We start from the raw sequence: 15,442 nt of genomic DNA on the forward strand, positions 1-15,442 counted from the left end.
CCCAGCCCATTGTCTCTGCCAGATATTTCAATAAGAGAAGTGGTCATTTGGCATGTTGGTGTTTTGCTTAAAGAGCACTTTTGAAAGCTTACTTGCTGTTACATATACTTCTCTGTTACATGTACAGATTGTCATGCCATCAATACAAAAATATTGCCCAAATGTTGCTCAATGTTAACTATATAGCACATATTGTACCGTACCATGTGGCACATACTGTGAATTTTGGGAGAACCAGGCACTCAACATATTTTTCCATCTGGCTTCTAGAAACCTAAACTCTCCCAATCAGTTTCTCCCTTTTTTTTTTTCTCCCATTGGCATCTTTGCAGAAATTTTCAGAATTTTAGGTTGGAAGCAACAAAAAAATAGAAAAAGATATTCTAAAAAATTAGACCAATTAGATCAAGAGTTAAATTAAAAGATAGGGGCTATGCAGAGCCTAAGGTTCCTCTTTGACACAAGCTTCCTGGAAAATGAGAAGCTGGAAAGTTGCCTACTTCTTACCAATATGTCCTATACCACTGTTCAGGGACAGTATCTACCCCCATGACATCCCTGGCTATTCTTGTATAGGAACTGCAAGAAACCACCACCACCACCACCAATGAATAGCCCCTGAGAGACAAGAAAACATCCATCTCCTAGCAGTGTGAAGCTACTGTGTGGTGAGAAAACCCATATGCCTCTTTCAGGGAGCAGCTTGTCGATGGCCCTGTGGGAGGGGTGAACCTACTGCGGAAGGAAAATGTGCAGTGCGCAAAGGACAGTGTCCTCACTGGACTTTAAAGAGTCTTGCATCCTGGAGCAGGCAGACCTTTTTTAGCCAGAGTACACATCTCCTGGGATCTGCAAGCTCTGAATAGCAGGAAAACACCTGCTACTGGGCTGGCCAGTTTCTTCCCTGTTCCTCCCATGTAGAAGGATTTGCTTCCTCATGATGTGATTGTACTGCAGCTTGCAGTGCAAAAATACGCTCTGGGAAAAAAAGCACTCTCAGGTCCTAGTCTATTCGGGATGGTGATTCAACAGGCTGCTGTCCTGTTATCAAAGTACAGAGCATAGTGGAAACACTGAATCAGCTGGAACCAACGGGAAAGTCAGTGTTAATTAAAGGAATGAATGGGCTTATATAGAGGAATTAGAGCATTCACCGACTTCACCACAGCTGTGAGTGACAAAGGCATATCTTCCAGGGGGAGCTGTGTGACACATGCACCTTCTTATACAGACAGGCCCAATTCAGGCAAGGCCTATAGGACTAAACACCAGTTTATAAACTGGAAGAGATCCTTCCCCACAGCAAGGCTTTGTCCTCAATGCTCAGCTCCTGCCAGAGACATTGCTCCATGCAGGGTCCTCCCCATTTCAGACCCTGGGCATCATGGTCTATCAGGTATTGTCTGTACTGTGGCATTGCAGTGAGCCTGCATAAGCACACTCTAAGTGGTATGACCACCACTGTGGTAGGTCCCATGCAGACACACAAAAATGTGCTTTCTCCCCTAGATGATCAGCCTCAATGGCAGAAGAACCAGCTCCGCAGGGAGACAGGAGATGAGAGCAGTCTGGTGCATGATTAATTCATATCCTTAAAAGTCTGAAATGCTCCCAAACACATTAGTATTCCCCATGTAAAAAAGCTGTCCAGATTTTCAACATATCCCTGTCTTATTCCCACATCTACTGGAATTAATAGCTGAAGGCTTGTAAAGCCCAAAAGGCAAACACAGGACTGCATTTAATCTAACAGAGGCTGAGATCATAGTTTGGGAGTCTAAGTGTTGTTGTCAGAAGCAGAGACAGCCCAAATTCTCATTTATACTAAGACACTTTTATAATATCCTGAAAGCATAAATGTACCTCAGAGTGGGTGCTGTGCCAGCACTGACAGCCTCTTTGTGCTGCGGAAACACTGGTAGGAAGGGCCCTACAGAGAAATGAAGACAAGTGGAAATGAAAATCCTATTCCTTATGTCTAATCCCAGTAGAGGTGACACAGCCCAAGAGCTTTCTATGGTAAATTAGACTCCAGACAGTTCACTCTGTGTGTGTAGACCTGTGCAAAAGGAAGTTGTGCATGCACTAGAAGGAGGATGAAGAATCCACCCAAGTGTTTTAAAAGCTGGCATAAGCCCATGCTTGTTTTTTCACACTGCTTAGTAGTCCAGCCATCGCACCTAGAAATTACTCCATTTCTCTCTTGTGAAAGGGTCACTGTGTCTAAGCTGGTGAGGAATCCTCTGAGATTAATAAGTACCACTTCCTGCTTCCCATATTCAACTTTTCATTGGGAAGATCTGGTGCCAATTTTACCCAAAGAAGTGTTGGGGAAACAAGAACCAACATTTTGGAGGTTCTGCCCCTGCCAGCCCTGGCTGAGCCCAATGCTTCTCCTGGGCCCCAGCTCATACCCCTGCACTGTCCTCAATCAAGGCATGTGTTACAAGCCAATGAAACAGGAAAGTGCTTGCTAGGGACTGGGCGAGATACTCCATGGCCAGTTCTTTTTCTTCTATCTCTGAAGAAAATGTACTGGATGGGCTGATGGAGCCATCATACCATGGTCGGACTGGAGCTGAAAAGACACACGCAGCTTGTCAGATGATGGTCTTTCTCTCCAGTAGCACACTTCACTGCGGCTACCAAATCCCTCACCCCATCCTGCAGATGTGCAGAACTTTGTAGTTGAAAAAGAGGAGGTGGAGACCCAGAATCTCGTTACTGTAAGATTACATTTGGGAGCTTCACTTGTTTTAAATCCAGATAATGCCTGGCTTAAGTTGTTGTTTGATAGCTTGCTTGAAGCTACTTGTTTCAACATAGACAGTCTAATAGTCATGGAGATCTGTATACATCCAGTTCCTTGTTCTCTTTAATTCTCTCTAATTGACAATAATGCTTCTAAAGCTCATTTTAATGTACTTTTTCCTTAAATTTGCCTGAGGCAAGCCTAGGGCTTCAAGGATCATTTTATTTTCTTATTAGGGGATTTATCTCACAGGTAAAAGAACGTCAATTCCTTCCTGGTGATATTCAAGTCAGTTGGCACGGGGACTAAAAGAATGCCTTAGCTCCAAGGTGTCAGAAAGGATCAAGGGATTAGCAAAGAAAAAGCTTTGAATTAAATGTGCAAGAGGATGTCTCCAGTTTGACGAAAGATCTAGAAGACCTGCTGCAAAATGACAGAATTTAATAGGCTAATAGTTTGTTAGATAGTTTATTAGTCAGCATGATTTCAAACTGGAGAGAATAGCCCCATGGTTGCTTTATTATTATTGTTGTTGTTCTTGTTATAAACTTTTGTTATTTTATTGACTTAAAGTTTACAGGTCTGCAGTACATTCACTGTCTTTTGACTACGCCAAGAGTCACTCTCTGTTGCCTTTGCTTTGAAGAAGAGTATGAAGAAGGCAGGGTTCCTGCAGGGGGGGATCCCAAATGTGCCTGTAAGTAAGATGTCATATTTCCTTCCTGTAACTTGTCAGTTTGATTTCCAAGGGCTTTGAGTATTCAAAAACCATAATGAGTGTTATATCTCACTGTCTAGAAACATTCTGACTTGTGACTGTTTTGCTTAATAATTACCAGAGGTCTAATAAGTGATGGAAAAAGATGTCATCAGCAGCAGGGCTGGTGCACACATGTCAGTTGAAGGTGTCCTGTGTGATGTCTCCCTACAGCTCGGCATCCTGAGGGGTGTCTGTGGTCAGGCAGGACGAAGCTGTGGGGATGGGAAACTTGCTCTGAGAAGCAAGCTGCACCCATGAGGGTGGGTGAAAGGCCTCCACACAGCTCAGTGATTCCCCTTTGAAAGTGAAGAAGAGTTTTTATTTCTATAGGTTCTAGGAATGGCTGTGGAAGTTGCTTGGCTTGAGCTCTTAACCCCTCTGAGCTGGGCAGGACAGGGGCACAGCGGCGCAGGCTGTAAACAAATGGCTAGTGCTTGTAGGGACTTTTAATAAACCATGGACAACACATACCATATAAATTGGGTATCGAGACAAGCATATATTTGCCAAATCCATTTCCTACCACACAAATGCATGTGTCCTTAAGCATGCATACACAAACCCCAAAAAACTGAACTAAAGCCATTCACAAAGACATGCATTTTCAAATATAAATACCCACACAAAAAGGCTAGCTGTGATACCTGTGTATTTACTGTGAGCAGAAACATGAACACCATGTCCCAGACACACTTGTGAAATAAATTTTGTCTTCAGTTTCAGTTTAATAGCTCAAGATCTTTCTGCCAGATGTATGAATGGCTTTGGGAGGAAAGATGTATGAATGGCTTTGGGAGGCAAGGGAGGGAAAATGAAGATGTGATCAACCTAGGAAATGGTTTTCGGAAACCTTCCAGCATCGTGAGCAAGCGAACACAAGAGCACATTAGCATGGCGCACTGTCTGATGGATGCGCCAGAGGCTGGTTCGTGGGACATACGCTTTGTTTCACTGAGAAGCAGACATTTGTGGGACGAGAAAAAGCAAATGGATGTAACAGACTCAACCTTGAAAAAATTTAGCAGAGGCTTGTGAAATTGCACTTAAGAATGTATGGAGATTAAGAGCCGTCAAGACCTGAAATAAATTGATGGACCACAGTCAGCTAATTGACAGTGACAAGTGTTGCTTTGCACTGTTTGGACTGGAAATGACATCTTGAAAAATTAAACGGAGGCCAGCACACTCAGAAACACTGTTTTTCAGCTGTTCTAATAATCTCTTTCAAAAATATCCCTGCATGCTATATTACGTGTCTATAGCTCTACTTCTGAACTAGAAGCTAACAGACAAAAGCATTGGTTACATGTGTGAACAATATTAAATTTGGAGACACTGAATACACCAAAAAGCACAAAAGATTTGTGCAAAAGAAGTAGGGAGGCTAGAAAAATGGATTGGGAATAGCAATGAGATTTCAACATGAGCAGAGAAAAGCTGTTGTTATCAAAGATGAAATGTAGAGCTAGAAGTTGTAATGACAGAAACTCATTAAGATGTAGGCCTGGGAATAAAGGGGTGAGAGGTAATATCAGGGCTATGTAAACAGAGGCATTTTACCATCATACACAGATGTAACAGCTCATGCTGCTCTTCACAGAGTACCAATAATAACGCATCTAACATTAACTCCAAATTGCAGGCACTCTGGTGTCAGAATGAAGCAAGCAATGTTTTTGGAAAGTGAATAGGGTGCGTGATTGGGGAAGCATTGCTCAGAAAAAGAGTCTGTTTGCAATGACTGCAATTATGAAGTAATGCTAGTAGGGACAGAAATCCCCATCAGATACATAACCTCTGAGATATATCACAGTGCAAGTCTAGAGTTTTGGGAGTCTCTGACAAAAAATAAGGTGGTATTTCAGGAGCAAATCAGGCTGAAAAGATCAGGATACTGGAAAGGCTTTGTGGATACTGCAAGGGTAATCCACTGGAATCAGGACTAACATTACTAACACAGGTAGGCTAATGAATGCAAGCCACTGTTTACAATGAAGGTTAGTTGACGCAGAAAGGGAAAGGAAAATTCATTGTCCCTTTTACTGGGAGGCCTGAGGCTAAAAAGAACCAGAAAAGGAGGCATTTGTAGTTGCATGAAGGGTCTAGACTGGAAACAATGACTGTATGGCAGAATGTGCATCTGAGACCTGATACAAAACCATCAGTCAGGTCAGTCTTTCCATTGCTTCCAGGAAACCTTGAAGTCTTCAGGACTGCGCTGCCCTAGTTCAGGTACCAATCAGACCCTGAAGTCATCCTGCTCACCCCAGCATTGCTCCAACAAGCCTGATTTTCAAGACAAGCTGGTATTCCTCACCTTACCACCTTGGTCCCGTTCCTCATGACCTGCATGTCCACCATGCAGCCGCCTGTGACATAAGCAGCCAGGTTCAGCTCGGAGAACTCAGCCTAGAGCAGAGCAAAAGGACAGAGTGTTACTCGAGGGCACAAACACACAGACACAGACATAGAATTGTCTTTGGCTGGAATGCGCCTTTCCTTATTTTTCTTTCCCTTTTTTTTTTTTTTCTGTGAGGCAATGGGAGATCCAATTACAGCTGATTTGCCCTGGAGAGGCTGCAGAAGTATTTATGGCTCCCACTCTTGGGGTGTACAAGTATAAAGGATTAGGCTTATTGCAGTAATAAGTACTGCAGGAATTAAGACTGAGCAAGCTGAAAAACGCATACAGGAAAGAATAATAATAATAATAAAGAAGTAAGGTCATTTGAATTCAAATTCCAAGTTTCCACTTGGAAACATCAATTGTAGAATTATGTCTGAGTTGGCTGTCGTGCCACTGGCCAGCTATAAACCTAATACAAAAGATTTAAACTTAATAGCTAAATAGCTGAAAAGCCTCATTAAGCTGCAGGAAGGTGATAAGCAGAGAAACCCACCTGATCTGGTTTATTTATTAAGATTTTAACTATCAGAGGGTTAGCAAAGCTGGGCAGACTATTAACAATACTGCTCGATTATTCAAACATTTTATATTTTCAAAGAGGTGTGACTTACACCGTTGGGAATGTTGGCCAGGAATATTTAAGCTATGGGGAGCAAAAGGCAATGTACGTGAGGGCGATTATGACTGCAGTAGGTGTCAGTGAAGGTTAAGACACAAATCAGAACGATTAACTTGGGCCAGAGGTGTGATAATCCTCCTGCATGGCCACTGGCTCTGCTGCCCCTCAGAAGGAGTGCCAGCAAGACTCAATGGTCTCAGTTCACTCTCTGTAGGAGGAGAATGGCAGGAGTAGCTGATCAGTGCTCATCTTGGTCTCTAAATCCTGATTCTGTTCTTTATGAGCAAATGAGTAGACCTTAAACTAGAATAGTTTCTTACTGTGCCATGCAAGTTGTCCCTTTCCAGCTTGATGCAAACATACCTGTATAGATTCAGAATCCTATATGAAATTAGTGCCTCTGTATACAAATACAACTCATTAGGTTTTGTTGGGTTTTTTTTTTTGAGACAGAAAATTTAGCTGTCTCCCTTTAAACAGCTTTTTCTTTCCTTTTCCTGTTGTGTGTTTCTTTCAGACTTAGCATGATAGAGACTAGGCAGCAGTAAACTCCTCTTCTAACCACTGCCTATGTAATACCAGAGCACACAGATGGTGTTGCTAATGCTTGTAATTTTATTGAGATCCTTGTACTATTTAATGTTCTTTTGATACTTCTACTAGCTGGAACCAAAACATAGTGCCAGGAACAACTTTTATACAGGCACTCCCCCCAGATTGAAAGAAGTATGTTTTGTCCTCATGAATGCATGGAAAAAACTTGCCAATGGAGAGCCAGTGCACCTGTAAATGCTCAGAGGCCAGACGACAAATGAAAAAATCACTTCCAACTTTCCGTTTTTTTTTTTTTAAATCCACCTAATTTTAAAGCAATGACCGTGGACTGGTGACCCGATGATGTAATGAGATTTCATGTCTGCTGCCCTGTATAAACTTTTCAAAGCAACACCCTTACATGATCTTACATCACTGTAACTCCCAATTGCAATGAAAGGAGGGGGAAAATTCGTGTTGCCAGGAAATAAATCCTGCTTCAAGGACGGACACACACACATATGAACAGAAGGAATGACAGTAGTTCAGGTGACTGGCTGGACTTTCTTATGAGATTGCTCAGTGTTGTCTTGGCCACAGCCATGCTTCCTCAGTGATCATATTGGATAAGAGATAAGAAAATATGTACCTCTACAGGGCACCTGCATTATATATATTTAAAAAATCTCAACAGAGGTAGGGAGGGGGGAGTCCTCCTTGAGGAATTTCAGCCAAGAGCGGATGCTCTGTGTACCATCAGTGAGCTCCCTAGTGGGTCAAGGCAAGCTTACCAGCTTACGCATCAGCTCAAGAGGCTCTATGGACTGGGGAGATGAAACGACAGTTTTCCCACATCTGTATCTGCATATGCCTCAGGTGCCTCAGAGATGTTCCACTCTGAAGGCAGAGGCATACTGAGCTGCATCTTCAGCTTCTGCAGCTGAGGGATGCGATCATTTGATGTGAACACCAGAGCAAGAAGAGAAGTTTTAGGTCTGTGTTTTCACGTTTTTATGTTTTCATTCTGCAACTTTTTTCCACAGTGATTTTGTACTAAAAAGCTTAGCACTCTGCTTTGCTGGGGGTAGAAATGGTCAATCTTCATCTGACGGCTGGTACTTACGATCTAAGTAAGTTGGTCTGACAGGCATTGCCCTGAGTCAGACCAAACAAAAATGTGTTCAGACACCTAATGTCCAACAGGCCTGGGAATCCTCCGAAATGGTAAGTACTTCATACCAAACTGCCAGGACCAATTTCAGGCCTGCTAATGTCAAGAGCCAAAAGAAAAGGAGAAATCCCCTTTGGCAACCATTGTCCAGGGGACCCTGACAAGGAGGGAGGAGAGAAGAGAGGGTCTGGGGAACTCAACTACCTTGCCCTCAAAACATCTAGATATACCGTCACAGCTGAGGGACAACCTTAATCTTTTCACGACATTTGCTCATGCTTTAATGTACCAAGTTAAGGGCCGCTGCTGCTTTCATGTAGCTGCTTTGTCCCACCCGACAGGCCGCTGGTAGCTGGCGTTTAGAAGAAGACTGAAAACTTCAGTCAGCAGAAATTGTTTCCTGTTGATTTTCCAGTGCTCCCTGTATTTTTAACTTTGTGGGTTTTGTAGCCTGATGACTTCCCTTGGCTGGGATTTCAAGTCTGAGATCATCTCCAGCCTGAGTTTACCTTGCAGACAAAGAGGTCTTTGAAAGCCGTCTGTGCAGACAGAGTGACAGGTAACTATGAATAAGACAGGAGACCCCAGAGCCCCGTGGTCTTGCAGAGTCTTTTGTATCAGGACTCATCAAATAGAAAGTGGCACTATATTAGCCTGATGGTGTTTTATACTTGCTTTGCAATGGTGCCAATGTCTGCAAAAACATTCAGGGCAAGACAGAACCATGTGTGACAAACGTGACACAATCTGTCTTGAATAATAACGTAATACAGACTGTGGGAGTAGAAGTATTTCATACTTCTGTGAGGCCCAGACCTGGAGGATGCCCACAGATATTCTTAGGACAGTTCTGTTAATGCCTATTTCAGGTATTCAGACTCAGAAATCTCTCCAGATCATTTGAACTAAAGCTTAAGCTATTCTCATTTTCTCCCTTCAGTGTTCTCTAGGTGCTGGAGATCTTTTTGGTGAGCTATTTTAGAGTTTTTCTGTTTGCTGATAATACAACAAGGAGGATTTTGTCTTTCTAAATCGTGCAGTATTGGAAACACCTGGCTTGGTAGCTATACCTATTAATGATTTGTGGGAAGCATGTGTTCAAGGTGGATTTTACTCACTTTTCATAGAATAACAGAAAGCTGTCCGGGAAAGACCTCAAGACATATCTTTCTCTCATTCCTAAGTCAGGATCAGGTCTACCTCTGCCATTGTGCGCAGATACTATAGTCTTCTTACATCTTCCACAGGTGAGGAACCTCTTTAGGCAATCTGTGCCTTAACAACCTTGGAAAGTTTTCCCAATATCCAGCCTAAATCTCTCCCCTTAGATTTTAAGACTGTATTTTTCTTTTTGTCCATTACTTTCTCTTGCAGAACCTGAAAGCTAACCCTTCCCTCTTCCTTTTTTTTTTTCCCAGACAAAACCAACCTCATTCCTGAAACATTTCCACGTAGGTGATGTTTTTCAGCACATTGATTAACGTTGTTGCTGTCACTGGGATCCTCTCTAACAGGCCTGCAACTTCCTTGAGTTGTAATGGCCCAAACTCCCCCTGATCCTTCTGCAGAGGCCTGGACATTGTTCAGTAAAAAGTAAGGCCACTCACCTTACATAAAATACTGCCGTCCATGTGTTCCAGCATGGATTTGTCATATGTGCAGCGAAGTGACTGTTTTTTAACTCAGATTCTGTCTGAGAGCCACAGCAATCCTTGCATTGCTTTGTCTCAGCTACTGAGTTGCCTTCCGTTTCCTGTCTTGTGAATCTGCCATTGATGATTGATGCATAAAAGGGGGAGATTTGTCAATGTCTGTAAAAACTTCATGGGCGGTAGTAAAGAAGATGGCGCCATACTCTTTCCAGTGTTGCCCAGGGAAAAGGCAAGGGGAAATGGGCACAAAATGAGAAACACTACATTCCATGTAAAAACAAGAAAACTCCCTTTCTATCGCCATGATTGTCAAACACTGGAACAGGTTGCCCAGAGAGGCTGTGGAGTCTGCATCCCTGGAGACCATGAACCTTTTATTCGCCATGGCCTTGGGAAGCCTGCTTTATGTGCCCTTGCTCAGAGCAAGATATTGGACTATGAGATATCCAGATGTGCCTCCCAGCCTCAACCATCCTGTGATAAGTTTGGCATCTGGCAGACATCCTTAATAAACTTCTCCGTGTATGTCAAAGGGGAAGCCCAGGAAAACATTCCATTTTGCTGCTTGAGCAGATGCTGAGGGTCAGTTCATCTTCATTGTGGCAGAGGAATGCAGAAGTAGGGATATAAGACAGGTTTTCAGATTTATGTTTTGGGGTCATGGTGACTGATTTATACTTTTTTTTTAAAGCAAGCAGGCTTGTCCAAGCAGTGACAACCACATTGGGGTTTTTTGAGGTACTGAACTTTCTAAACCCTCCTCAGTACGTAACTAGTTAAAAACTGCTCTGGCTGGTTATTGCTTAGAAGAGAGACACAAGGTTGTATTAGATTTCTGTGTGAATATTTGCATTTATTCATGCATTTGCATATATACTGCACATACACAAAAATAAGAGCAGGTTTTAGCTCTACTAGGGAACCTTCATGCTTTCCTCAGTGCAACATGCTATATGCTATAACACATACACTGGGTTTTGGGGCAATGCAGAGTACCCGCATCAGGATCCCATCTGGTAGTTACTTAGACCAGCCCTTCTCACCTGCATGGTCATGGAAGAAGGTGGGTTGACCTGTGGCATTGGAGCCACAAAGCTTGCAGGGCACTGGGTCTTTTGCATATCTGGAGCTCCCCAGTCTCTACGTATCCTTTGGCTTTTCCCTACCCACTGACTGTGCTCTGACCAAGGCTCTCCACTCTCACAGTTCTGCTCCTGAAACTCCTCACCAGCTGTCGCTACAATCTGTTTTGATCCCCTTGCCCTGTGACACAAAATGCAGTCAGGATAACAGGCTGGTCCATGTCATGGCTTAAGCACTTGGAATGAGAAATTACTACTGTCTACTCAAATCACTTACATTCCTCAGTGGATTTTATGCTTTACTTTTTGGTGGATCTTCCAATATGTATAAGGAAAGAAAGACTTCGGCAGACACCAGACTGCATTCCTGTAGCAGAGTGTTTCACTACAACCATCACAAGCATTTCAGGGGCAAAGTAAGCAATCCCTAAATCCTGCACAGGCAGAAGGTGCAGACCAAATGGATGTGAACACGGGGGAGAGCTGGGGCTGTGCGGCCTTGGTGTGCACATGCATGCAGAATTAGAGATTACACACCCTCATTCCCTATGTCTCGTTCCTGAGACATCATCCCTTTGGGAGGCATCTTGCTTCCCACCCACAGTGTTGGGATTGCTCTCTGGGAGAAAAGCATGGAGAAGGGCCAACTGGGAAGGGGATGCTGCTGTGTGGCTCTAAGGGGAGTTTCCACAACTGCTTTTCGTAAGTCCTGAAGATAGGATGCACACTCATAGGTTGCAGACAGTGCTGATGCTGAAGGTCCACATACCTTGACCTGTGTGAGTGCCTTTTGGTGCATCAGCTCTGATGGCATTTGGAACCGTGTATTGAATTATCTTTTCAGAAGTGGTGTGACTACCCAAAAATCAGAGCTTTAGCAAAAGTACATTTCTGAATTTTTGATCCCAGGAAAAAATAGCTCAAAACCATGAACTCTGTAAGCCTCCAAAAACCAAAGGAAGGAAAAACCCATAATAAACCAAGAAAATACTATGTATGTAAGAAATTATTTTTCAAGTCATTCTTGCTGCTTCTCCAGGTCTCTTTACTCATAGTTTTTGAATGCTCGTGTGTGGCAAAGCTATGAGAGCTGCTGTTGCTGTTCTTGAACTGCTTTTTGGCTTTCACTTGAAAAAAAACAAGCCAACCCCCAAACCTAAACATATACTGAATAAAAAATATGTGGTTATTTGATGAGAGACTAACTTTACCTCTCATCACACATGGGCCTATCAGACTCTGCCTTTTGAAAGGACCACTTTGTGCCGCACATGAAAATACATCTTTAGGACGGGAAGTACAATGGAGCTGGAATTCATGATTTGTATTACAATTATCTTCTGCGAGCGCCAAGTACAACTTTTTTCCTGACAATGCTGCCAACGGAGTCATAATCTATACCACAAGACTTTTCCAGAAGAATGTACATAGGAGTTCACTGAATAATCATTCCATGAAAATAAACCAGGCAGCGGGAACAAGTGGATGAGCTGTGTGAGAAGAATGTGTATCAGGCGGACAGACGGACCCACCTCGTCACAGCAGGAAATGGTGGGAAGGAGACGGGTGGACAAACAACAGGAATAAAAGTTTAGATGAACCTTTTGGCCTCATCACTCCCCCTGTACTTTTTCCACCCCCCTCCACCATCAGTAAGTCAATGCCATGAAAGATGCCTCTGCATATATTAAAATGTCTTTGGGAAATATCTGAAGGAAAGGTACCCCAAAGGTGGCAGGCTCTGTCTAAGAACTGCTGTTTGCTTTGCCTGCTAGGTCTGTGCTCTCCTCTCTCCCTCCTAGGCTCCTGTTGGTCAACACAGTGCAAGGGACTGGTAAAGCCCACCAGAGCCATAGGGTCTAACCCCTTGCTACTGCAGGCATCCTATCACAAAACTCTTTCTTAAACCAGTATTTATTAAAAGCAGCCATGTCTCCTTCAGCCTCTGTTTTGGCAGGATAAACAAACTCAACTCTTTCAGCCTCCTTTCATAAATCAGGTCTCCATGGTCATCCCACTGACCCTGCTCTGCACATACTACCTTATGGGCACCTTTCTTCCAGGCAGACGGTGAGTGTCCACTCATGTGGCCACCACCCACAATGTCACAGTCTATCTGATGGGCCTGGATTGTCCAGGTCTCAGCCTCTGCTTTCTTGCCCTCTTCTGTTTGTACCTGGATGTGCTAGGGATACATGCCCATGTGGCGTCCACGTTATACACGTGGCACACCTAGCGCCCAAGGAGCCCTTCACCTTCGGTATGTTATCATCCATATGGGAAACTGCGGAGTCATAGGAAATCCTTAGAGCATGCAAAGCTTAATTTTCTCTGGGACAGGGCAGATTGGGTGCGGAAAGCTGCTGAGTTACTACCAGTTGCCTCTGGTGATGAAAGACATTTGACAGAACATAAGGCTTACGGTCTAATTCCTCCCCTTCCTGAAGATACTGTGATTCCTGATGCTCTTCTGGCCAGTGAAGGACTGAGAAAAGTCAAATTAATTCTGGGAAAGACTAAAAGCGTGTGGTCAGCTCCGGTGGCACTTCAAGATTCTTTAAACTCAGCTTTAGAGCCATTTAATCAAACATACACTTTTCATATGTAAAGGAATTTTTCTAGCATTTGTATTTCTAGAGAAAAGAACTGACTATGTATATACAGCAGTTCTCAAAACTAGAAATCATAAGACAAGTAAAGGCAACAATATGGATCAAAATCTAAGAACCTTATTTTTAGCATACAATAGCAATAGTATTTTTAGACTCAGCTGCTTCTTAAAGCTTAGGGGTTTACCCACACTAAGTAAAGCTTAAACCATCAGGATTTTAACGGGAACAGGTCAAACAGATTTCGCTTTTTGATCCGTGTTTCATTCAGTCTGAAAGAATGTGACCAGCAGGTCAACTGAGATGATTCCCCACCTCTACTCTGCTTTCATGAGACCCTGCCTGGAGTACAGGGCTCAGCTCTGGGGCCCACAGCACAAGAAGGACGTGGACCTGTTGGAGCGAGCCTTGATGAGGGCCATGAAAATGATCAGAGGGATGGAGCACCTCTCTTATGAACACAGGTTGAGAGCTGGGGTAGTTCAGCCTGGAGAAGAGAAGGTTTTGGGATGACCTTAGAGCAGCTTCCAGTGCATAAAGGGACCTGGGAAATCTGGAGAGGGTTTTTTTACAAGGCCATGTAGTGACAGGACAAGCGGGAATGCTTTAAACTGACAGAGGGGAGACTTAGATTAATTAGGAAGAGCTTTGCTGTGAGGGTGCTGAGGCACTGCACAGGTTGCTCAGAGAAGCTGTGGCTGCCCCATCCCTGGCAGTGCTCAAGGCCAGGTTGGAAGGGACTTGGAGCAACCTGGGGTTGGAACTGGGTGAGCTTTAAGGTCCTTTCCAACCTCAACCATTCTATGATTTTATGGATAACTATCATTGCTATGGAAGGAGTTGCAGTGAAAAATTATCCAAATAATCAAAATGCAATCCAAACTGCCTTCAAAGAAAAACGTGGCCTGATTCACTTGCACTTGGTTCTCAACTCTCCAGCCCTCAATCATAGAATCATAGAATCATAGAATCATAGAATCATAGAATCATAGAATCATAGAATCATAGAATCATAGAATAGTTAGGGTTGGAAAGGACCTCAAGATCATCCAGTTCCAACCCCCTGCCATGGGCAGGGACACCTCACACTACACCATTTCACCCAAGGCTTCGTCCAACCTGGCCTTGAACACTGCCAGGGATGGAGCACTCACAACCTCCCTGGGCAACCGATTCCAGTGCCTCACCACCCTAACAAGAAAGATTTTCCTCCTTATATCCAATCTAAACTTCCCCTGTTTACGTTTTAACCCGTTACCCCTTGTCCTGTCACTACAGTCCCTGACGAAGAGTCCCTCCCCAGCATCCCTATAGGCCCCCTTCAGGTACTGGACAATCAACCCCGCATCTCTCCCCTTGCAGTCAACAGGAAGAAGGCAATGCTGTGCATGCCTGGGTTTCAGTCTAGGGCAAGCAATAATAAATGCGGCAGCCTCTAAAGCACCTTAATAAATACGTTTTGGCTGTTACACTGAAGATCAGAATTAAAAAATGTGGAAACAAAGTCGGAAACAAAATCAGGCTTCATGTTCTCTTTAAGGTGTGACAGGAAACAGCAGAGGCTGGAAAGAGTGTGCCCACCTTTACCCCTTACAACTCTCACCCCTATTTACAGGCGGCAGACGGTGCCCACAGCATTTCTTGTCCATTGCTTTTCACTATTGGTAATGGACATAGCTGAACACCAAGGACCTTGGGGTGGCACTAAGGTCATGCAATTCATTTCTGTCTTACTAACTATAAAACCTTCTTTGAGAGTCCATAAAACCTATTTTCATACAAACTGAGATTTACAGAAGCAGCTCCCTGAGCAGCAGGATGGCATTTAATAGTCTCTTCCCTGTGGGTTACCCAGT

The 15,442-nt window shown here is 43.6% G+C and overlaps 1 protein-coding gene across 2 annotated transcripts in view; it reads right to left on the reverse strand.

Moving 5' to 3' along the window:
- SYN3 (synapsin III) overlaps nt 1–15,442 on the reverse strand; it is a 178,460-nt gene that overhangs the window by 145,465 nt on the left and 17,553 nt on the right. The window contains exons 3-4 of one of the 2 annotated variants that reach the window (XM_065679384.1): nt 5,830–5,921; nt 3,173–3,175 (exon numbers count right to left, since the gene is read on the reverse strand). In XM_065679384.1, coding sequence (XP_065535456.1) covers nt 3,173–3,175; nt 5,830–5,921 — 95 coding nt within the window. The remainder of the gene's footprint in view (nt 1–3,172; nt 3,176–5,829; nt 5,922–15,442) is intronic. The other variant, XM_065679376.1, reaches the window with a different exon arrangement.

Source organism: Lathamus discolor, chromosome 1 (assembly GCF_037157495.1).
Source record: "Lathamus discolor isolate bLatDis1 chromosome 1, bLatDis1.hap1, whole genome shotgun sequence".
Classification (NCBI taxonomy): domain Eukaryota; kingdom Metazoa; phylum Chordata; class Aves; order Psittaciformes; family Psittacidae; genus Lathamus; species Lathamus discolor.